This window comes from Ictalurus furcatus, chromosome 7 (assembly GCF_023375685.1).
Source record: "Ictalurus furcatus strain D&B chromosome 7, Billie_1.0, whole genome shotgun sequence".
Classification (NCBI taxonomy): domain Eukaryota; kingdom Metazoa; phylum Chordata; class Actinopteri; order Siluriformes; family Ictaluridae; genus Ictalurus; species Ictalurus furcatus.
Window position 1 is genome coordinate 14,961,459 of NC_071261.1, and position 23,315 is coordinate 14,984,773.

At 39.8% G+C, this 23,315-nt stretch overlaps 3 protein-coding genes across 3 annotated transcripts; all 3 read right to left on the reverse strand.

Annotated features, from left to right (window-relative positions):
- Window positions 1-5,815: 5,815 nt before the first annotated feature.
- On the reverse strand, window positions 5,816-11,712 carry kcnk7 (potassium channel, subfamily K, member 7). The gene is made up of 3 exons (XM_053628825.1): window positions 11,199-11,712; window positions 8,652-9,047; window positions 5,816-6,906 (listed from the first exon to the last, which is right to left on the reverse strand). The coding sequence occupies exons 1-3, from the start codon at window positions 11,530-11,532 to the stop codon at window positions 6,548-6,550; spliced, it is 1,089 nt and encodes a 362-aa protein (XP_053484800.1). The 5' UTR covers window positions 11,533-11,712; the 3' UTR covers window positions 5,816-6,547.
- A 304-nt stretch (window positions 11,713-12,016) lies between these two features.
- On the reverse strand, window positions 12,017-19,747 carry taf6l (TAF6-like RNA polymerase II, p300/CBP-associated factor (PCAF)-associated factor). Its single transcript, XM_053628824.1, has 11 exons — window positions 19,150-19,747; window positions 18,947-19,033; window positions 17,351-17,501; window positions 17,220-17,270; window positions 17,010-17,104; window positions 16,843-16,917; window positions 15,846-16,066; window positions 15,084-15,216; window positions 14,872-15,000; window positions 13,511-13,995; window positions 12,017-12,649 (listed from the first exon to the last, which is right to left on the reverse strand). The coding sequence occupies exons 1-11, from the start codon at window positions 19,297-19,299 to the stop codon at window positions 12,316-12,318; spliced, it is 1,911 nt and encodes a 636-aa protein (XP_053484799.1). The 5' UTR covers window positions 19,300-19,747; the 3' UTR covers window positions 12,017-12,315.
- Window positions 19,748-19,911: 164 nt separating this feature from the next.
- Window positions 19,912-23,203, reverse strand: cth1 (cysteine three histidine 1). Its single transcript, XM_053628826.1, has 3 exons — window positions 22,113-23,203; window positions 21,878-21,979; window positions 19,912-21,444 (listed from the first exon to the last, which is right to left on the reverse strand). Exons 2-3 carry the CDS (start codon window positions 21,887-21,889, stop codon window positions 20,503-20,505), a joined length of 954 nt encoding a protein of 317 aa, XP_053484801.1. The 5' UTR covers window positions 21,890-21,979; window positions 22,113-23,203; the 3' UTR covers window positions 19,912-20,502.
- Window positions 23,204-23,315: the final 112 nt, after the last annotated feature.

A 23,315-nucleotide genomic window follows, 5' to 3' on the forward strand; every position in this document is an offset into this window, starting at 1 on the left:
GAGGCTCCGTCCCAAGCAGCACACAGCGCACACTAGCGCACTACAATACAGTAAAGAGAGAGAGAGAGAGAGAGAGAGAGAGAAGCATGTCATGTCAAGTTTCCCTAATTATTAGTGACATTACGATTTCTGACTGCAGTAACAAGCTGTAGAAAAGCCCCTCAGTGTGTTGAAGAAACTGACATTTTACAACGTCCAGCTTTAATTTGCATACGGTATTTTGTTGTGTTGCTACATTAGTTTATACTAAGGACAAAACTCTACTTTAGTAACTAGGCAACGGTTTGGGACGGAGCCAGAGATATGTAAACACCAGGCGAGGGAAGATTAGTATCTCTGCTCACACTCAGAGTGCTTGAAAATGTGATTTTTATATTTCGACATTATCAGACCAATTAGTGGATTAGTCAGAAAAAAAACGTCTTAATCACAGTTTTTAAAATAAAAATTTGTAAAAAAAAAAAAAAAAAAAAAAAAAAAATTTATGTGTTAAAGGGTTAAAGTTGAAGATAGGTGGCCTACACACAGTTTTGTAGGCTATACTTTATCAAATGGGAGTTGGTTTTGAATTTTGTATATACATCATCATACTGAAAAGAACATATCATTGGAAATGTTGTTTCACTTCCTAACAGCCCAATTATTTCCATCAAACATTTACTATGTTTATATCTAATAGTTCTAATCTCTAACGGTTTCTGAGAGCCATTAACTGATACTGTTGTATCTTTCCTGCTGAAATAAAACAATATGAACCATCACAGAAATTCGAATGGTTTCCACTACAAATACCATTACAAACCATCAGCTAACCATTAAAACCATTACCATTATTGGTCTTTAATGGTATCCTCTATACATAACATGCCACCAATAGAAGGCAACAAATTAGCAGTAGAGAGTAGAGTTTCCATTAAAAGCAATACAATTCCCATTATAAACATTAAAACCGTTACAAATTCTATCAGGGTTTCTATTGGGGGTTTTTTCAGCAGGGTTAAAATAATATTTGCTAGTTATAATTAGCTATATAGCCTATAACTATATATCAGTGCTCTATTGTTTCCATACAGGCAGTCAGAAGTTCAGATTAATTATATTTCAGCAAATTCACAGAAGTCATTTTAGTCCATTAAATAACCATTAAACTACATTAACAATGGAAGAAGTGGAAGTCTGCAATGGTGTGTATGCATGACTAGATAAGATCATCAGACATATTTCCTAAGTACACTATATGGCCAAAGGTTTGTGGACAGCTAACCATCACACCTTTATGTGCTTGTTGAACATCCCAACCAGAAACCATATGGATTTAGTCCCCCTTTGCTGTTATAATAACTTTCACTCTTCTGGGAAGGCTCTCCAGTAGATTTTGGTGGATGGCTCTGGGGATCAATGCTCATTCAGCAATCAGAGCATTAGTGAGGTCAGGCAATGATGTTTGGTGAGGGGGTCTGGGGTGCAATTGGTGTTCCAATACAGCCCAAATGTGTTCAGTGGGGTTGAGGTCAGGGCTCTGTGCAGGCCACTTGAGTTCTTCCATTTCAACCTTCTTAAACCATGTCTTCGTGGAGCTCGCACAGGGGCACTGTCATGTTGGAACAGGTTTGGACTTCTTAGTTCCAGTGAAGGGAAATTGTAAAGCTACAGCATACAAAGACATTCTATGTGTGCTTCCAACTTTGTGGCAACAGTTTAGGGAAGACCAACATATGGCTGTTATGCTCAGGTGTGCACATACTTTTGACCATATCATATATCATGATTAAGGTCAGCTCATCATTCAATCATTCATCATTAGTAGCAACATAAAATATTTGGTCAGAGAAGTCATGCATCAGAATATACAGATATATGAGTAGCCTGATATAGGGTCATTCACTGTGAGGAGAAAATCATAAGAACCTCAGAATCATAAAAGGTTTTTACATTATATATCTTTATTCTGTATATCTGCGATCAGCCAGTGGGCCAAAATAAATAATTGTTGAATTTCTTCAATAGAAGAAGCTTTTAACAGTGTTATTACATATACATTTATGTCACATTCAGAATGTGAAATGTGATATGTTCAAGTGCAATTTCAAATGAATAATAAAATCAAATGGACAGTTTTCTTCAGTCGAGATTAGCCAACTTACTAGAAAACGTGATTTTTCCAGCTGTTCCCTGGTGAAATAAAGCCTGTTTGCCAGAAGCTATGGGACACAGCTGGATGTGGATGAGAAAATAAAGCACTGCTCCATAGTCCTGTTTCCCAGCTATTTTAGGTAACAAGGAAATGGTCTTAAAATGTCAATTTCCAAAATAAAAACCCCATGTTCATTCTAAAGAATTTCAGTGCTTCACTGTTATATATTTATTTCAACCTGGAACTGTATTGATATAAACCATTTTTCATACCAAGGTTCTCCTGGGAGATGACTTACAGACCACAGTGTGCTTTTCACAGGATCATCTGTCCTTTGCTGTTCATCAAAGATCTTCCGCTGGATGTTGCCCAATAACCACCAAAACATCCAAGGAAATATGTCATTCCTTCTTTAAGAGAATTACTGTGTGGTATTTCATACATGAATTAGACATTTCTTCCAGTCCTACTTATTTACTTTGATAAGCCACATCAAGACAGGACTCAATGTCTGTTTTAAATATAATAACACATCTGTTTTCAAATTAAATAAGTATCACAGGATCCAATTATGTGACATTAAAAATATAGACATGTTTGATTGACCTATAATCTGTTTAGAGTAATATAAAAAGAGTTAAAGTAGGTAAATTCCCTGAGCCAAGAATAACATAATATAGCGGGTGTAAGAGCGAAAGAGAAACGATGAATGAGAAAGGATGAATGATCCAGTGGTCATGTTGAGGTGAAATGTCACTTTTCCCAGCAGTTAACTTCCTCTGAGTTGACAGTGTGCATGGCCTAGCATTTCCTGCTTTTCTACAGGATGCATGATTTACTTAAAACGACCATCAGGAAATATACTAATAGAGGACTCACCTGACCAGTGATTATGAAGGTCAGTTGTTAGCTTTTTTTTTCCCCCGCCATTTTGTTTTAACATGCTTTTCGACACTGTAAGTGTATATAATAACATTATGTAAAACTCACTAGAAACATGCAGATTTTGTATAAGGTTTTATCAAACAAAAAATGGCTGTGTTTTGCCAACTTGATGCATAAGTCCAATGTCATTTCAAAAACTCAGAAATAAAATACAAATGAATAATTAAAAAAAAAAAAAAAAGCACACAATGCAAAAAAGCTGAATTTAATAGGACATTGATTTACCCCCCCAAAAAAAGAGTCTGCTTCACCCTACTCCTGGAAGGACTATATTATGTTCCACCATATACTAGCTATTTATAAAGCTATTTACGGTATCACATTCAAGTAAGGTTTAATCTATGCATGGAATGTTCACCTTTTATCTCATATCCTGAGAATAAAATGGGGGCAACTCTGGTGAGGCAAAAGAAATTCTGCATCCATAAAAAAAAAATACACTAAACATTCAAATTTGTCTCAAACTACAAAGGTGGTATCTCTTAGAAAGAAAAAAAAACATTATCTTATGTTAAAGAGTGGAAAAGTACTTCTGGTGTTGTGGTGGTGTTGCATCAACCCTGAAAGATCAGCGCTTGCATTTAGGCCACCTTGATAAATATAGACATGCATTACAGGAGCACCTGCTAACAGTCCATCAAAATGACAGGGGGTCGACTGTCAGATGTTAACAGGATCACCCATATCTCCACAGTAACAATGTATGTGTATATCCAAGATAATATATGTGTCTAACATTAATTAAACTACAGCATGTAGTCAAGCTGGGAAAAACCCCTTCCAGCTAAGAAGGCATTAATGAGATGCTTCACCCGTTCTAGGACATTCCCTCATGACCGACAGTTGTTCATAACAGGATCACGAGGCCAGTAATGTCCCTGCTGTCAAATCCCTAGAATGGACAATGTGTACTTCCATTCAGGAATGAGGAAAACATGCATTATAGAGTCAGGGGCGGTTTTCAATTATTTTGTGTATCAGCCGTCTCACGGAGATCTTTTTTAAGCTCCTTCTGTGGAATTTACACAAAGGGTTTTCTTATCTGGGGGGCAGGTTGGCTTAGTGGTTAGCATGTTTGACTCGTGCCTCCAGGGTTGGAGGTTCGATTCCTGCCTCCGTCCTGTGTGCATGTTCTCCCTGTGCTTCAGGGGTTTCTTCCGGGACTCCCCTCAGTTCAAAAACAAAGGCTGATTGGCATTTCCAAATAGTCCATAGTGTGTGAATGGGTGTGCGATTGTATCCTGCAATGGGTTGGCACCCCATCCAGGGTGTCCCCCGCCTTGTTCCCCAAGTCCCCTGGGATAGGCTCCAGGTTCCCGATGACCCTGTATAGGATACGCGGTAAACAAAATATATGGATAGGTGGATGGATTTTCTTATCTAACAAAACAATTCTAAAAAGTGTATATATGGTGAGTATTAATATTAATTGATTATTCTTTCTTCTTCAGTAACCACTTTATCCGGGATCCAAAGTAACACTGGGCATGAGGCAGGAGAATTCACCCCAAATGGGAAGGGAGTTCATTGCATGGCACTCTGTACAAACACACCTTCAGACAATAATTCTAACGTAGGGCAATTTAGCATAGCTAATCCATGTACCTGCATGTTTTTGGACGCTGGGAGGAAACCAGAGAACCCACAGGAAACTCGTGTGAATAGACGGTAGGTAATCAGAGCTCAGGATCGAGGCCAGGACTCTGGAGCTGTGAGGCGGCATTGCAACCCACTGCACCGCTCTGCTGCTTTTAACTGCTTAAAGATTGTGAACATCTGTGTGTATTTAGATCCCTAATTACCCCCTTAAGCTTAAAGATACTTAGGGATGAATGAGTGAAGGAAGACAAAAGGTGACCTTGATATCATCAAAGCATACAGTTAAAACAATCCTAAACTTAATCCCAAACAAAAATGAAAAGAACTTCCAGACAACCTTCACTGTTGAGTCCATGGGCTTTCCAGGGGACGGACCTAACTGTCCGTATGCCAGTTTAGGAGTGTGTGATCTCATCTGTTCATTACGCAGGCAGGAGTACTTATGTCAGGCTGGATGAGTCACAGCAGTGCCATCGGTGCTGGGCACAGACTCTGAGTCACCATGCAGTCTCTCCTCTCTCTCTCACACATACACACAGACACACACACACACACACACCCCCTGGCCTACAATCTATCGTGTCACTCAAGGGCAACGTGATGAGGCTCAACACACGAAGCCTCAACATGAAGCACCACAATATGAGGTAAACTATCAGGATGTGAGGCATCTACTATATTTCATAACTAAAAGGAAGAGCCTAATAATTATTGTATAAGCATCTGCACATGGGAATAAGCCATCATTCCCTTTCTTCTTCTCGCCTCATACAAGTGATCTAAATGGCATTTGGTGGGGGTTTTTTTTATATTAAATTTTCTGTAATATGTAACATCTTTTAAAATGTCCCATTTTATGGATGGCTTTTATAGGTTAATGATTTGCATTAGCATGAACACTGTGAACAGGCTTCCATCTAGTGGCTGAGAGTTTTCCAACTCGGAAAACTCAAGGAAAAAAAGATTATGGAATAAAAAGGTGAAAGAATGGCATACTTTACAAAGGTACAGCAAAACACATCAATTTGTTTATTTAAAGAGTTTTAAAGTGAGTTTTAGTCCATTACAGGGAAAACAACATGGTGCAGCAGGGCTCTGCAAAATGACAATGAACTAATGATACTCTTGCTAGAGTGTTGCTGTTTTTATAAACCACAGAGTCTATGAGCTTTGTATAAACCGCTGTTATAAACCATTGTTATTCACTCTAAGCTTCTAAGCTTGCTAAGGTGGTTTTGGTGTCTCACAACCCTAGCAAGCGTCATTGCTTGGGCCTTTAACTGCCTACCAATTTTGTACCAATTGTTTAGTGATTGTTGGATAGAAAATAAATCATGCCACATTGCTGCCTCTAATGTACTGGAGTTGAACTCTTACAGCCTTAAGCACAAAGACAAAGTTCTGAAATGACTAACTACAGAACTTCTCTAAACACTAAAAGAAAATACTGGAACATGTTACAAGTTTACTCTGGACATCTGTATAAAATGCAGTTAATTTAACATTAATGTATTGAAGAACGTAGTCAAGGTCTCTATTGTTTGTGCTCATAATGGGATTGAAACTATAAATGGAAAATAAAGTACAAAGAAAAGTATTTTCTTTAACAATTTGGGGAACTGATCTTGATGCAGACAAAATTAATTCCAGGAAAAATTCCTTATACAGGAAATTCCTGTATAATCTCAAACACTGGCAACACTGTGCAACATTTTTCAATTAAAATAAATCCTTGAGATGATCAAAGTGTCAGTGGCGCATCAGGAAGGCTTTGGTTTAAATCCCTGGAACGAGAAACATTTGCTCTGTCACTTCTTTCTTGTGTATATAAATTTAGTGACCGTGTTTAAAGACATTTGATTTTGGTAATCAGTTGTTTTGATCAGCTGGGTCTGGATCAGTGTCTGGCTGATGTTGCGGACACACGGTCTTCTTATAAGTTGCCGCTTTTGCTGTAAATGATGTACATGCATCCTCCACAGAAGGGGATGCTGGTGAGTCAGACATGCGGTGTGAGATGATGGAGATAGGGGGTCTAAACTGAACAGCCGCTGTTGGAATATCATGGCTGTCTGGCCATTCACCGAGCACTAGCTCCTCAAGATCATCTTCTTTTAGTGACGCTGCTGTAGACCCAACAAAGAGACGCACCAAGGCCTGCACTTGCTGAAGCTTCCAGAAGCTCTCCATAACGACCAGCAAGACAACAAGACCGAGTATCAAGTAACCTGAGGAGAAGATGCGTCTTAACAAAATTATAGAAGTTATATACAGTAAGGGCCATAAGTATTTGCACAGTGACAAACTTTTCGTCATTTTGCCTCTGTACACCACCACAATGGATTTGAAATGAAGCAATCGAGATGTGATTGAAGTGTAGACTTTCAGTTTTAATTCAAAGGGGTTTAACAAAAATTTTGACTGCAAAGGATTTGCATCCAAGTATGAAAAATAATCTTAATATTTATGATCATGTTAGTCCAATTACTTTTGAGCCTGTGAAAATGGAGGGACTCTGCAAAAAAAAAAAAAATAGCTGTAATTACTAAACGGTTAATGCAATATTTTTATTAAACCCCTTGAATTAAAGCGGAAGGTGTACACTTCAATCGCATCTCGATTGCATCATTTCGAATCCATTGTGGTGGTGTACAGAGGCACAATGACAAAAATTGCATAGCTGTCCAAATACTTATGGACCTGACGGTATGTTTTATAAGGTTTTGAAGATGTCTACATTAAGACGTTAATCAGTATACAAGGTGGTCTACATTTGTGCAAATAATGAATTGTGGTGCATAAAGATCTAAATAAAATTCTTGTTGAACATAACAAGCACTTATGCATAATCTTAAAGTCTTCCTTTGTTACATGATTGGACTAGTTCCAACTGTATTTCACATCCATATGTACTAATGCAGACATCCTTCAAAAACCAAGTGGACTATCTTATGTCATGAATTACATAATTACTGAAGTTTGGGCTACATGTGGGATCGCCACTATCTATAAACAGACAACTGACTAAATATACAGTTGAGGTCATAAGTTTACATACGCCTTGCAGAATGTTAGTCATTTAAAAAAATATCATAAAAATTGCATTTTGTGTTTATTTAGTCCTGCCCTGAATAAGCTATTTCACATAACAGATGTTTACATATAGTCCATAAGTCACAATAATAACTGAATTTACACAAATGAACCAGTGCAAAAGTTTACATACGTTTGATTCTTAATATTGTGGATGATCAGTGACTGTGTTTATGTTTTGTGATAGTTGTTCATGAGTCCCTTGTTTATCCTGAGCAGTTAAACTACCCACTGTTCTTCAGAAAAATCCTCCAGGTCCTGCACATTCTTTACTTTTCCAGCATCTTCTGCATATTTGACCCCTTTCCAACAGCAACTATATGATGTTGAGATCCATCTTTTCACACTGAGGACAACTGAGAGACTCGTACACAACTATCACAAAAAAAAGGTGCAAACATTCACTGATGCTCAAGAAGGCAACATGATACATTAAGAGCCAGGGGGATGTCAACTTTTATTATTTTGTTTAACGATCATATTTGTTTTCCTTTAGTACTGCCCTTCAGGAGCTACATAATATATTTACATGTTTCCCAGAAGACAAAATAATAAAAATGATTGTAAACAATTACTGTAATGTGAAATAGCTTCTTCTGGGCAGTATTACATAAAAAATAAATTTAAAAAATACAATTTTTTTTTAAATTTGTTAACATTTTGCAGATTCTGCAAGGCGTATGTACACTTATGACCTCAACTGTGCACACACACTAAGCCTAGTCCAGAAGTAACTGTTCTCAGAGTAAATACACCACTAAAACAGTAAACCATGGCAATATATTTTGGGTGTCAGGAAATAAACCAAGACAAACTGAGAGCTTACTTGACAAGGGTTAGAATAAAACCATAACTACTGAACAATAACTCCTGAACTCACAGGAGGTGGCGAATTCCAGTGCTTGCCGCGCAGCCCGGCTGTGCATCTGTCCAGGCAGATAATCTCCCAACCCGATGGTACTGAGCGAAATGAAGCAAAAGTAGAAAGACTCTAGAAAGCTCCAGTCTTCCTCCAACAGACAGAGACTGGCAGCAGGCAGCAGGAAAAACAGTGCCGCTGTGCACACTGCTAATATCCCGCAGTAAATTAGGGCAGCCTTGCTGCGAGACAGACCCCAGTAGATGTGAAGGTGGCGTATGGGAGCACGACTCACTCTGGGCACCAGGGCATGGGTGACGGACGAGAGCAGGAGGAAGGTGAGAGGAATACCGAAGACACAGTAAAGCATACAAAACACTCGGCCCTCATCTGACAATGGAACAGTGGTACCATAACCTGAACGTGCACAACAGAACTGTTAGCAAATGATTTTAAGTGCTAAGAATGAACATTTGTAGTTAACAGATACATATATACAATGGCATCACACTAAAAGAAGTTTATGAATTTTTTATAATACTCTATATTCGAAGGGGTAATCATTTGAATAGCCATACAGTGATATACTAATACGGAGTTCTGATTTGTCAGTTGAATAATGGTGTTTAAAATCAAAGTATCCTCACAACTCATCATATATTAGGGACCCCATAACATTCCAAAGTGATTCTTTTCTAAAAGTGTTAACTGAGGAAAACAGGATGTGCTTACTCACCATGCACTACCAAGAAGACAAATGACTTCTACTGAGCTTTCTGTTAAATCCATTAAATATAAACAATAAATGACAAAAATGTAAGGAGACACTACTCTCAGCTGTTTCTACAGTGCTAAAAAAAAAAAAACTACTGTTCTTCACAGATAATGTTTCATTTTGACAGCTGGCTATTAAATTTATGTGATAAAGTTCTAGCTAAAATATATCACTTATAAATGTTTCACAGTATAAGTGAACGTATAACACGTAACAGTAACAAGTAACACTATAATAACGCTATGGAAAAAAGGTATTAAAAACTTGCCACAAAGTGTCCTCAAGTTATCCAGCCCACCTGAAGACAGGGCTTGCTAACCATACACTGTGGGAAGGGGACAAGGATCTGGAGGAGGCTGGTGCTGCTTTAAGTCTTCTGTTTAACCCATAACCTCTGGTGTGGTGAGAAACACCTGGGTTCCTTTTTATGCTCGTGCGCCCACGTGCAGAAACCAAAAGTCATGATGTGACATAGTATGTGCTATAAGTATTATTGTCTGCTATAAGTATTGTTGTCGTATAGCCAGCTTGGCTTCGCACCTCCAGGGTTAGGGGTTTGAATCCTGCCTCTGTCCTGTGTGTGCGGAGTTTGCATGTTCTTCCTGTGCTTTGGACGTGAGTGATTGTGATGGGATGTCCCCCACTTGTGCCCCGAGTTCCCTGTGATAGGCTCCAGGCTCCCTGTGACCCTGTGTAGGATAAGCGGTACAGAAAATGAATGGATGGATATGGCCATTGTTCCTTTTCGCCTCATACACACATACACATTGGAGCTGTCAGTGTAACAGCTTGTGACTAGGGTCAGAGTTCCAGGTCACCTTTTTTCCAAAGCTGGGGGTTAGTCTGCTATCATCTCCTGTCACTTCTATATGTTTACAGCTGTGGTGTGTTTATTGACTTTAGTTTACACTGTTGGTCCTGTGGCTTGGACCCGGATAAGCATAAGAAAATGGATGGGTGGAATATGGATGGATGGGTGGATGGATAGTTGGATAGAAAATAGATGGATGGATGGAAAATGGATGGATGGAAAATGGATGGATGGATGGAATATGGATGGATGGAAAATGGATGAGTGGAAAATGGATGGATGGACAGAATATGGATGGTTGGAATATGGATGGATGTAAAATGGATGGATGGATGGATGCTATTCATCCAAAAATCCATCAAGAACAGACATCCTGAGGCCATTAAAAAAAATCACCTAGGTGTGCGTCCCTCCAGACTCAAACCATTTCTTGCAATAGATCCTGTTTATATACTGTAGGCAAGTCTTTCTCCTTACACAGTTTGTTTACCACAATCTACACATATTCTGGATCTCATTTTGGATTTAGAAAAAATTATATATGTAATATATAACAACTGTGTATATAACAACTGTTTTAGAAATGTTAGCTTTGCTAAGAGAGGCTCTGAACAGTAATGCAGTAATGGAATTTAATGTTCTTTGAAATGCATTGCATATTATACGTTTAAAAATAAATGATGGGCATTGAAAATTTACAGCCAGGAGCCTGTCTCACTGTGCACAAGTCCTGACCATATGAACCTGTGGATGTTAGGAAAAGTTCTAGTAGCTTCCAATAGTGGCTCAAATATAACCATTCTTTGCACAACTACCCGCATCACTAGAACATTAATCCTGTTCATCAATTAAAGGGGAAAAAATGTTAAAACAAGGTTTCTAGAAAATTATGACTAGGTATCTCAAAATAATGAGAAAGTGTCTAGAAATTTTCTTATAATAAATGACAATTTTGAGATTTGTTTTGTAGTCTGTGGCTCACCTGTAGTCGTGAGAAAAGTTATGACAAAAAACAGCGATGAAGTGAAGTCAAAGTTATACTCGTCACTGTCTGCCTTTACAGTTACCCCACGTTTTCCAGCAAAAAGCACCTTCTTCAGTAAACCATCCAAACTACTTTCTTTCACACACTGGTTGTCCTCTAAAAACCTCCTCCGACGTTCATGTACTTCAGCAACAAGCGCATCCTGTTCAGGTTGCTCAAGCACCATGAAAATAACTGCACCGATAATCATGTAGAGGAAGTAACAGAGAAGCAAAAAGGTGAAAGAGTAACTTCGGCAAAAAGTCAGCACAGATTCCATGTTTTGACCCATAACCCGACCCGATCAAGAACAGGCTTAATACTGCTCTGTTATGAATGTAACCAAATCCAGTCTACAGCTCTCAGCAAGGTGTTGAATAGTTAATGAACTCGGCAGCAGGTAGAAGATCAGGATTACAGAACGTCCCTCAGCCGTAACATGTTCAAGAATCTTACACCACTGCGTACATAAAAAATTCCTCTACATTAGACTTCATGCTGTATATCCACTATAAATGAAATAAGAAATATTAAACCATTATTAAAGCAAAGTTTTTTAAAGGACTTCTTGGCTTTCTAAAGGGATCAGCTTTTAAAAACTCGTTCTGAAATATTCTGTTTTAGGGTTCGGAGCAACCGAAGAACACTAAAGCATTATTGGAGTTCATCTTTTCAGTGCAGGTTGTTACAATAATTGTGCAATAGATAGTGCACCATGATATAGACAGAACAATGGAAAGAAAATACATCTTTTATAAATCCCATGTTCAAGAACGAGACAAAATAGACAGCCTCCCGGTGTGCTCGGCTTTATTTAACAATATTTCCACTTACATTATATAACGTCTTGAAAGACTATTGACAAAAGCAGTATTTCCCCACATAAATCTAAATGGTGGTATTAGTTCATGGTGTGTATTGAGAAAAATATGATTGTGGTCAGCCTAAGAACAGTTCTGCAGCTGTTCTTTCTAAATCTAACGCTTTAAAGAGTTCAAGAGGAAGTTCATGAGGAAGCTACGGTAGCTGGTTCCACCATACAACAGGCCAACTCAACCCAGTGTCTCTGTGTGCCTTAAAGAGGCAGATACAGCGAATAATGAGAGCACGTCCAGCGTCTCACTGGTTTGCTCACTCTCCCGATAACTGGAAGTTTGTGGGCATAGGCCCGTGGAGGAAGGGAGCTGACGGATGGAGTTGGAGTGAAGCTCGTCTGGAAACGTCGTCCCTGGCATCTCCGGCCCATCTGTCTCCCACCGATCAAAAAGGAGAAGGCCGGAGGCCCCACCTGGGAAGGCAGGAAGCGAGCTTTTGGGAAGATGTCTCTGGATTGGCTGGCAGAACGCCCAGGACGGGAGGAGGACCTGGAACGAGGGACTGCGGATGAGGAGGAAGAGCGGGCCAGAGACCTGTATGTCCAAAGCAAAAAGAGCACTCGATAATTTGTCCGCCAGACATCTTTGTTTCCTTGAAGTCAAACACGCACACTATAACTATGAATATACAGAAAACTAAATGTGATTTTCTGTATTAAATAAACTACCTTACTACCTAGACATTACACCCTTTTTGCTTTCGTTAATATACAAGTATATACAAATACCAGCACTCCTAAACACTACTTCTAAATTCCACCATCAATAACCATCCCTGCCAAATGTATTGTATAATTATATAATCAAAAGTAAGATAGTTGTTTATTAATCATAAATATAATATAGTATAACTACGAGAATAAATATCCAATTTTGCTTGAATGGGAGCACATTTTAATTTATAAAATGCAATTAATCTAATGTAGGGTTTCGCAAACTTTTGTAGCCTTGGACTCTGTGACTGTAAAAAGAAAATATCCACTGACCTACTCGGATTTATCTTAACATAATCCAACTACTCAAATATTAGTTTCATTATGTAAGTGTGTACAATAACATTTTGGATATTTATTGAAGCCACAGAGCTTTTAATTCTTAAACATTCCACTTACACATTGACATGTTAATAATTATAATAATTGTTATTGGCATGTTTCTGTTATGTAACCTTTCCACCACGGTTTAAAATAAAAATAAAAAATGTAAAATAGCAGACCCTTGGGGCCCCTACACCCCATTTTAAGAACTAATGCATGTTAATACGGGACAAAAAAAAAAAATCACACCCTATATTTCAAATAACAGATCAAACTGTATAAAGCAATCACATTCAATGTTTCAGATTTATTGATGTGGCCCCATTTGCTCCCGTGTTAGACCTTGGCCTGTACGTACCTCCCAGTAGCACCCAGAGTAGGTGGTACCGTCTCAGTACGTGGGCTTCCATCTGGTCTGGGGCTGAGGTTCATGTTCGCAGTGAGCTGTGGCATCTTGCGTGTGCTCTCCATGCTGCCTGCGCCACTCCCTGACTCTTTCCTGGCATCAGAAGGTTGCACTGGAGCTGCAGCTGGTGCACTGCCTAAAGCAGGACCTGTGCTAAAACGCACAGCCAAGCTGTCTCCAAAGAAGGAGTAGAGCTCACAGTACATGGCAGGCAGGGAGACAGGGGTCCACTCTTCCCACTGGCATCCTGTTCCAGCTGCCTGCAAGTGGCTTGCGATACCCAGAGGGGCTTCAGACAGGGCTTCAGGAGGGGGACTGAGTCCTGGAGAGCTCTCTCTAAAGCACATCCCTCCTCCCGCAGAACTCCGAAGAGCAGCAGGACCCCCTTCTGCAGTCAAACTCAGGGCTTTCATTTTTAGCAGACGCTCCACCGCCACCTGGTGGACAGGAAGATTGTTGTATAGTTTCAGGAAGTACAAAAGAGGCGTCTCATAAACGAAGCCTATGAGGTAGACTAGTGTCAGTTTAAGACATTACAAGTTACACTCACTGAGCACTTTATTAGGAACACTACACTAATAGTGTATAGGGCCAAAACAGCCTCAAGACTTCGTGGCATGGACTCCACAAGACGTTGGAAACATTCCTTTGAGATTCTGGTTCATGTTGACATGATTGCACCACGCAATTCCTGCAGATTTTTCAGGTGTACTTTCATGCTGTGAATCTCTCGTTCTATTGTTGTGTGTGAAAATCCCAGGAGGTCAGCAGTTATAGAAACACTCAAACCAGCCTGTCTGGCACCAACAATCAAGCCACTGTCAATCACTGAGATCACATTTTTCCCACCATTCTGATGGTTGATATGAACATTAACTGAAGGTGCTGGCCCATACATGCAAGATTTTAAGCGCTGCACTGCAGCAACACCATCGGCTGACTAGATAATCGCATGAATGGGTAGGGGTACAGGTGTTCCTAATAAAGTGCTCCGTTAATTAACATTTCCAATCAAATTTGAAGGAAATTAAAAAAGTCAGTCCATGTGTTTTTCTATGAAATACTGTTATGAGACTATTTTAAAAGAAAAAGAAAAAAAAAAATCATGAAATCTAAACAGCACCAGCCAATTGATGTCAAATACACCAATCTGCAATACCATAGTTAACACGTAGTGTGATATGTAATGCAGGGCTCTTACTACAGAATTCAAAACTGACATAAAAATATATGCACAGAGATTCCACTAAAAAATTCCATTCCATGCATATTCCTGGATCAAACTGAAACCGAATAAAAATGACCAAACTTACAAGAATGGCTCCATAGACTTTGTGCCCATCTGCTTTTACTTGCGCGTTAGAGACAGAGTAATCGTCCAGCACGGCTTGCAGGTTCGCCCAGTAGGCAGGGAGGTGGGGATACAACACACGCTCTACAGCCTGGAGCAAAAAACAAAACACACTCGTATACACGCACAGCTCAGAGCAGTACACCTGCCTGAATGTGTGCGTGCGCAAGTTACCTTCCAGCCAAGAGCGTGCAAGCCGACCACAGCTCCATAATGAGAGCAGAGAGGACGCACTGGGTCTGACAGGACCTTCTGCAGTGACAACAGAATCTGACGGTACAGTCCACTCACCAGATCACCATGAGTCCTAATACCGAAAAAAACCCCACATAAAAGCCTTCACAATCAAAGCAGACATATAAATACCATACAAGACATTAAGATAAAATGCACTGGCCTCTGTATTCATACACACACATCTTCATAACTCATTGAGGTTGTGAATATTTGTGCATTTCCAAAATGTTCTGCTCACCTTTAATATTATTTGACTTACTTTACCAAAAGCTGGACTGGAAATTCAACAGCATAATAATTCACTCCACACAGATTGAGAGCAAAACCATTTTACAATTGTGTTCCACTTTCGTTTTTGAGAACACATTATTTTGTGATGTGGCCTGACGTGAAGCAGAAGTTGATCCTTTGTGTTGCAGCAGCTATAAACACTTGTTCCCTCACCGACCTCTTTTTTTTTTTTTCTATTGCACTCTTTCAGCTGCTCACTTGGTTGTCATGGCAACAAAATGACACCACTACCAAGTCCTTGACCTCACCAGATTTTGGTTCCAGACCAGTAGGATTTTGGTGCTGGAACTGGCTCCTGGTACGAACAGTTCAAGATTAGGGGCCGGCAATGCGTTGTCAGAAAACACTACCCTAGTCTGTGTGTGTAAATGTATAATGTGCATGTGGTAGTAACAGTATATGATATACCAGAAAATGTGACTGAGAAGCAGAGCAGCGTAGTCCCTCAGGGTCCAGTGGTCATTGAGTGGATTAATAGAGGCGGCAAGCGGCTCCAGGATGCAATACATGACGCTGGAGACCAGACTGCGCACATACGAGCCAAGATACAGGTATGGGTTCTGAACCAGACTCTTCACCATGTGCAACAGCCGGTTCAGCTGATCCAGATCATGACTTACAGACTTCACCTAATGGGGATACATGATGGTTCAGTGATTTAAAAAAAAAATAAATAAATAAGACTAATCCTAGTCTCTATTTCGTCATGCTTTTGCTTCAACTAGTAAGTGGAAACATCTGATTATGTTGCAATTATGTTTGGAAGACCACTAGATCAGAAAAACATTTATACACACAACGTGAATGAATATACACTAAACAACCAAATTATTAGGAACCCCATTCTAAAACCGGGTAACACTGTGCATACGGAGATGCTTTTCTGTTCACAACTGTTGTAAAGAGTGATTATATGAAATACCGTACCATTCTTGTCAGTCTGTCCATTCTCCTTTGACCTCTCTTATTAACAAGGTTCACCATTGTCGTCCCCCCCCCCCCCCATCACAACATTCTCTAGTGTAAAGTTTAGACGGTTGTCTGTGAAAATTCCAGGAGATCAGCATTTACTCAATACTCAAACCAGCCCTCTCTGGCACCAACAACCCCGCCATCGTCAAAGTCACTGAGGTCACTTTACCCCCCAGTCTGATGTTTCATCTTAATATTAACCAATGCTCTTGACCCAGACATACATGCATTTATGCACTGAGCTGCTGCCTCATGATATCCTGATTAGATATTTGCATGAATGAACAGATGAACAGGGGTTCCAGTGAGTGTATATCATATAAAAAAAAATCTAATATATAGATTAATATACTATCCAAATTTCTGCCCTGCATAGATACCCCTTAAGTCTTGCACTTTATACCAAATACATTTTAATAGGAAAATCACCTACCCCACTGATGACATAAACAAAATAAGGCAGGAGAGCGGCAATCTTGGAGTTGGACTGAAGATCCATTAAAGCAACCTGGTGTTTTCGAAAGGGAAACGTTCGCTGATGGTTTTAATCAGAGCACTGCAGTTATTTTGATCAGTCTTCATGCTGACAACAACTCATACCTTCATAAGATGTGGATCCTCTCCTAATATGGCTCTAGTGATCTGCTGGTAATACTTGAGTAGGTCATCCGACAGAGACTGCACAGCACTGGGAACTGAGGAGGAAAGACAAGTCGGTTACTAGCCACAGTAAACCATGCTCTATTCTTTAACAGTTTGGACTGTATTTCTTCAAGAAATCTTATGAAGAAAACCAAAACTGCGCTTCACCTGTGCCCTGAGGTTCCAGATTTCCTTTTCCATCGAGATAAGACACATGCACTGTCAAAGAGACAACACAGTCAGCACAAATCTAAACAGTCTGCATGATCTTCGAACTGGGAATGGTCAAAGCGTTGTACCTCGCACTGTCGTCTCAGCGCAGCCCTTGGGAATGTTGGTGGCAAGAGCCAACTCGACCAGGTTCACCTCCCGATCCTCAACAAAGAAAAGCTCGCCCTCTTTCAGCGCCCGGAATGGTACGGCATCTTGGGCACCATAACCACAAACAACCTCAAAGAGAGAAAGAAAAGATACATGAAACAAAACAATTATAGTAATTTGAGCAATTGTATCAAGGTTAGGATTATATAGAAAACATTGTACATTAGGTGCAAGGCTGCAATACAGTTAAAACTGGGTTGGAATGATGATCCAGTGGCAGTGGGTGACAGATGAGCGTTAGGTCTATGTGGATGCAATTATTCATCTCTGGAGTGATTTCACCTTCATCATTGTGCCAAGCAGAGTGGTGGTGTTTTTTCTTTTCTTTTCAAAACAAGGCTGCTAATAGAGCCATAAATATAAAACTAATATTATAATTACACCCTGAATATAAAATATCTGAGGTAAAGATGATGTCTTGTGTGGAATGATGACAAAACCGCAGTTTGTAATCTCTGTAATCTCTGCACTGATAAAATTTTACACCGGACGCTGCAGCAGTGAAGCGGGAGTTTCGGCGTCAAGTCATTTTTTTTTTTGCCGCACTGCTCGCACTGAATTAGAGCAGCAGTACACCGTTGAAAGATTTAAAAGATGAGTTGACAAAGAGGTATATATTGCACAGAAAAATATATTTGTAGAATAGTATATTTCATACCCAGTTAATGTTAATATATAAAAAGGTGATATTATATATTACCAGTTTGATGTTCAGTGATGAAGTAGAAATGATTTTGTTTGTAGTGAGTGAATGTGAGACTAACAGGGGTTGTTTTTTTTGTTTTTTACAATTCAGTCAGTCAATGTTAATATGAATTAATAACATTCAATAAGTTAAGAAATCTTACTTTAACCTTAGAATTTAGTTCATGTGTTAATGTTAATTTGAATAATGCATTTTCTGTTAATGAGACCAGTTACTGTGAAACAACTTGTTTAAATGGAGAGAATAAAGTTTTTATTTGCATTTCCTTCAGAATTGTGGAATTAATTATTATTAATTTAAAAGAAGGCATAAAAGGCAGAACTATCGGTATCGGCTGATAACACTGAATAATCGCATATCGGCTGAGAAATTTAGTATCGGTGCATCTCATTATATGTAAACGTGTGTGTATATACATATATATAAACTTGAAAAAGTCTTGTTCTGTTGGCAGATCCTTCTGCTAATCATTTTTTTCTAGAAAAATAATCCGCCAATAGAACAAGAAAACGCAACGCTTGAAACGAGTCATAATGTCTAGGAACAGGTTTAACAATCGTATATTTGGTTAATTGCAATCTTATAACAGGAAATACTAGATTAATCTGACTACACTTAAGATATTCCCCCTGGCTAAGACGACTTTGTTTACAGTGCATCCACTGGCTCCAAGCACTCATGTCTGAGCTTTATGCACTTCATTAAAACACTTCAACAAAATATGTTCTTTTCTAGGTTTTCCAAGAACTGAAAGAGAAACTGAGATGTAAGCTCAGATTGTTTGAGAGCTGTTTTGGTGTTAGTTTACCTCAGTATTGCTCCAGCGCAGTCCTCTGTTGAAGTCCTCGACAGTCAGTTTTCGTCTCTTGGCGTGTCTCATAAACTGGGAGCTGTTCTGATGGAAGAAGGAGTGAAATTCATATAGTCACTTTTCTCCCCGAGTATCGTGTTCATTTAGCCGAACTACATGTGTGAAATGAGGGTCTGGTGTTGTTTAGGGTGGAGGTTTACCTGTGCGGCCTCTCTGAGGCGGTAACACACGTCCTCGGCGAGCATCGAGGCTAACTCATCAGCCAGCTCCACGCCGGCGCTCTCAGCCATCAGCTTGATGGAGTCTCGGGAAACTTCAGCGAAACGACGCTCTTCTCTAGTCTCAGTCATCTTCACCAAAAACGTCCAAACGCGAACACGTCCACCTTTTCAGCTTCAATCAGGTGCTAATGTTGAGCATCACATGAACGCAGGCGCTGTTTGTTAGCTAGCTAGCTTATAAACCTGCTTATAAATGAGCGACCTGATTACTACATCAACTCTAACGAGTTGGTAAATGTGCAAAACAAAGCAATAAACCGACACAAAGGTATACAAAGACAACGCATATATAGCTCAATCGAGCATATATAAAGAAATATCTAGACAGAAATTCAATGCTTTCCACAAGCTAAGCGAGTTAGTCAGGTAGCTTTTCACGCGCGTTATTAGTCATGGATCATACGTTGATAATATACCAACTTCTTTTGGAGTCCATTTGTAAACTTAAACTACATTTTAGCCTCCAATTGTCATAATGTGCTCTCGCTGTGCGCCATATTCAATCACTTCAAAATAAAAGACCTGATTGGTTGAACGTCTGCGCGTGCGCAGAGGCTCGTGTAATGAAGGCACAGGAGTTCCTAACTGTGGCCCTGGAGTAACCCAGGTGCTCTCTCTGCTCAACACCGATTCTAGTAACTAATTAATTCTAACGAATCAGCCCTTCCTGAGTTGGCGTTGGAGCATTGAGACCACTACAATGTGCAGTACTGGAGATGAGGGAAAGGGTAACTTGTATAGCCAAGGGTTGGGAACATGCAGTGTAATGTAGACCATTATTTAGTTGCGCTAGAGTTACAGAAGTGTGCTGTGTAAGATCTATAGACCAGGATCACGTTTACTGAACAAGAGTACAAAAGCACAAGTTTCACTGAGAACAGCACTAACAAAAGGTTAGTGGTTTTATTAAGATCAAAGGATGCAAACCATGCTAATCCTGAAACAATAACTTAAAGTACCACAATTTAAATTAAAATCCATAAATAAAAAAAAGACATTCACACTGTGTCCCAAAGGCTCCATACACACAACCAGTTAAAAATACAGCTTGCAAAATGGTCTAATGCATTATATTAGACTTGCCACAAATTGGGACCAACTTTACTAGCAGAGTACCAATAAAAACCATCTAATTCCCCTCAAAACTTTGAGACTGCAAGATCTCAAACCAAGGCCATAAGTTTGTAAACAAAAAAAACAAAAAACAAAAAAAAGAGTGGCAATCATTAAAAGTCTAAGGAATTATTTACAAAAGGAGTGAGGTTATAAACATCATGGCAGCAGTGGTTGGTCCAGCATGCCAGCAGCTAGATTAGAAGCTTGCTCCAGCTGTTGGAGTCTGAAGGCCAGAGGCAGCAGCAGGTCGTTCAGGTGCTGGCTGCTGAAGGTGAAAGCATTGTTGGCCACCACTTCCGCAGATGGGGGTGTGACTGGACCAGAGTCATCAGGGAACGCAGGGGAGGCCAGTAAGGATTGAGGTGATGAAGAGGCTGAGGAAGAGGGTGGAGAGGAAGATTGCATTTCTGAGGCAGGAGAGGTGGCCCTTCCAGGCACTTGTAGTGACCAGGGTGCCTGGCTTGAATCAAGGCCCTTTACTGCATTAGGGAGGCCATGCTGGAATCGGCAGCGGGTGCCATACAGGCAAAAGCCAAAAGCACTGAAGGTACGGCAGAGGGCACCACGGGGTTTCCATTCACTGGAACGGGGATGCCAAGTCTTCTCCTCAGCACAGTCCGACTCTGAACCACCCTCAACATGCAGGAAGTGGCATCGTGTGCCAAAGGGGCAAACACCAAAGGCACGGTAAGTGCGACAGGGTACATTGCGCCTTCTGTGCCGAACTGGCCTTTGCTCCTTCAGGCCGTGCACAAAGAGACAGCGGCTTCCGTACATGCAGTAGCCAGCAGTGTGGAAGGAGCGGCACAGCTCTGTCTTGTACTTGGGGTGGCGAGAGGGCATGTGGAGGTCATGCAGGCCATGAGCAAACTGGCAACGCTCTGCGTACTTGCAGGTACCACTCTCCGCATAGCGGCTGCACAGCTCGGTCTTGTAGCGGGTGGAACACAGCCAGGGGTTAAGAGGAGGAGAGGGAGACTCAACCAGAGGAAGCAAAGCCTCAGCCAGGGACTGACCCCCACTAGCCAAGCTCTCAGCTGGGAAAAAGGCTTCATCACTACCCTCTGAGGGAAACAGCAGCAGGTCATCTTGGCTGGTCTGTGGAAGAAAGGGAATTAGTCAATACACTTAAACCCTTAATACAAGAGACCTACAGTGGGTGTGCACTTTAATACTTTAAATCAATCATGCATCCTACCTGGAAAGGTACATATCGTTTTGAAGTGGTACACTACATTACCATGTGAATGTTGAACAATATCCCTCCAATCACAAGGAAAGGTACAGTTTAGTGTACCATATTCATTACCTTAATGAGTTTATTTGGAGAACCTTAATTATGTGATCTCAATAGTTATTCAAATACAAGCGTTTCTAATTATCCGTAGATTAAGTCAATTCAAGTCCATGAATAGGAACAGTTAATTTAGAAACCCCCAGCTTATAACTTTAATATAATAAGTTTGTAGTTTAGACAGTTCAATTTGGAATGTAGAAAAATAAAAAAACAAACCCAAAAACATAAGCGTACCTCGAACATCATCGTGCGTCGTGAATCTTTCCAAATAAAGACAGCAGCGTCTCCACAACGTGCTTTTGTTTCCGTTTAAAAAGCGCAGCTACTTGACGACACCTTCCAACGAACAAGCAAATAAATTAATAAAAAAAACAGGGGGAGAGAGGAAGAAAATACTGCTTATGGCCCAAATGAAAAAAACTGAAAGACGAGGCTTGCACCTTGAACAAGGCAAGTCACACGTACTGACCTCTGCTTGCCATGGTTATTATAAAGCGCTTGTAATTTCCCGCCTTCCCTTTAAACTGGCATCAGCTGAGACGCTGAAACGTCACCAGAGCGTTCGAACGGACCAATCAGAGCGCGAGGCGGGACGCCAAGTTAATTTGTGCTAATGAATTCCGCTGATGTTGGGAGGGTTGTGTTTCCTCCTTGCACGATTTGAAGTATGATCGAATTTGTTCGCACCCGCAGCGCAATAAACATTTTCCTAGTAGCTCAATAGCCGACTTCAAATAGCAAGATCAGAGAACACACACACACACAGGGAGCTATCCTGTGGAAATCACCGCGTCACACCTTCATTTGTTAATTGAAGAGCTATTATAGAGCTGTGAAGAAGGTCAAAGCCGTCTCAGTTCATTGTGTGAACTGCTGGTACACACCCAGCTAAGAGAAATCAGGATTTTTCATGTTTTCATTTAAAAAAAATAAATAAATAATAATTAAAAAAAAAAGAAAATCGTGTTCTTCTTTATATATTTGCTCTTTGCTCTTTTCATCCATATGTATATGCACGGTCACTTATATTCATTTTCCCCTTTCTGATATTCACTCAATACAACACTATATACAGTGTTGTGTAGAGTGGATATACAGCGTTGTGTAGAGTGGATATACAGCATTGTATAGTCTGGATATACAGCGTTGTGTAGACTGGATATACAGTATTGTGTAGAGTGGATATACAGCGTTGTGTAGACTGGATACGAGAAAGGAGGAAATTAATACAAGTGGCTGTGCATATACATGAAAAAAAATACATTTCTGTTCATTTAATCACTGTTTAATGTTTACACTTTTGACACTGTTTGCATTGCACTGCCACTTTAATTCCACATAAGTCTGCTGCTTATATCTACAATGTTTACACTATATATATATAATTTATTCTTATTTGTTAAATTACTACCTCTGTGCTGCTGTACTATGTGAATTTCCCTCTGGGATGAATAAATTTATCTGTCTATTATTATTTGTGCCTTTAATATATATTTATGAATATATTTATGAGCTTCTCACTGCAGCAACAAGATTTTTATATAGTGTACAATTTTCTGGCAACAAGACACATTAAAGTCATAAAAGACCCAAAGCATAAACAAAAATAACACATTCATTGTAATTTTGTATTTGTAATTGTAAACTACAGCTTAATGCAAATGAGAACCTA

Excerpts from the sequence above, each read along its gene's own strand:
- kcnk7 (XM_053628825.1), bottom strand. The coding sequence starts at position 11,532 with ATGGGTCAAAACATGGAATCTGTGCTGACTTTTTGCCGAAGTTACTCT. Across the intron at positions 9,048-11,198 it reads AACTTTTCTCACGACTACAG|GTTATGGTACCACTGTTCCA; the intron begins GTGAGCCACAGA and ends GTGCACGTTCAG. Across the intron at positions 6,907-8,651 it reads ACTGGAATTCGCCACCTCCT|GTTACTTGATACTCGGTCTT; the intron begins GTGAGTTCAGGA and ends TCTTCTCCTCAG.
- taf6l (XM_053628824.1), bottom strand. The coding sequence starts at position 19,299 with ATGACTGAGACTAGAGAAGAGCGTCGTTTCGCTGAAGTTTCCCGAGAC. Across the intron at positions 19,034-19,149 it reads GCCTCAGAGAGGCCGCACAG|AACAGCTCCCAGTTTATGAG; the intron begins GTAAACCTCCAC and ends TTCTTCCATCAG. Across the intron at positions 15,001-15,083 it reads TGCACGCTCTTGGCTGGAAG|GCTGTAGAGCGTGTGTTGTA; the intron begins GTAACTTGCGCA and ends TTTTTGCTCCAG.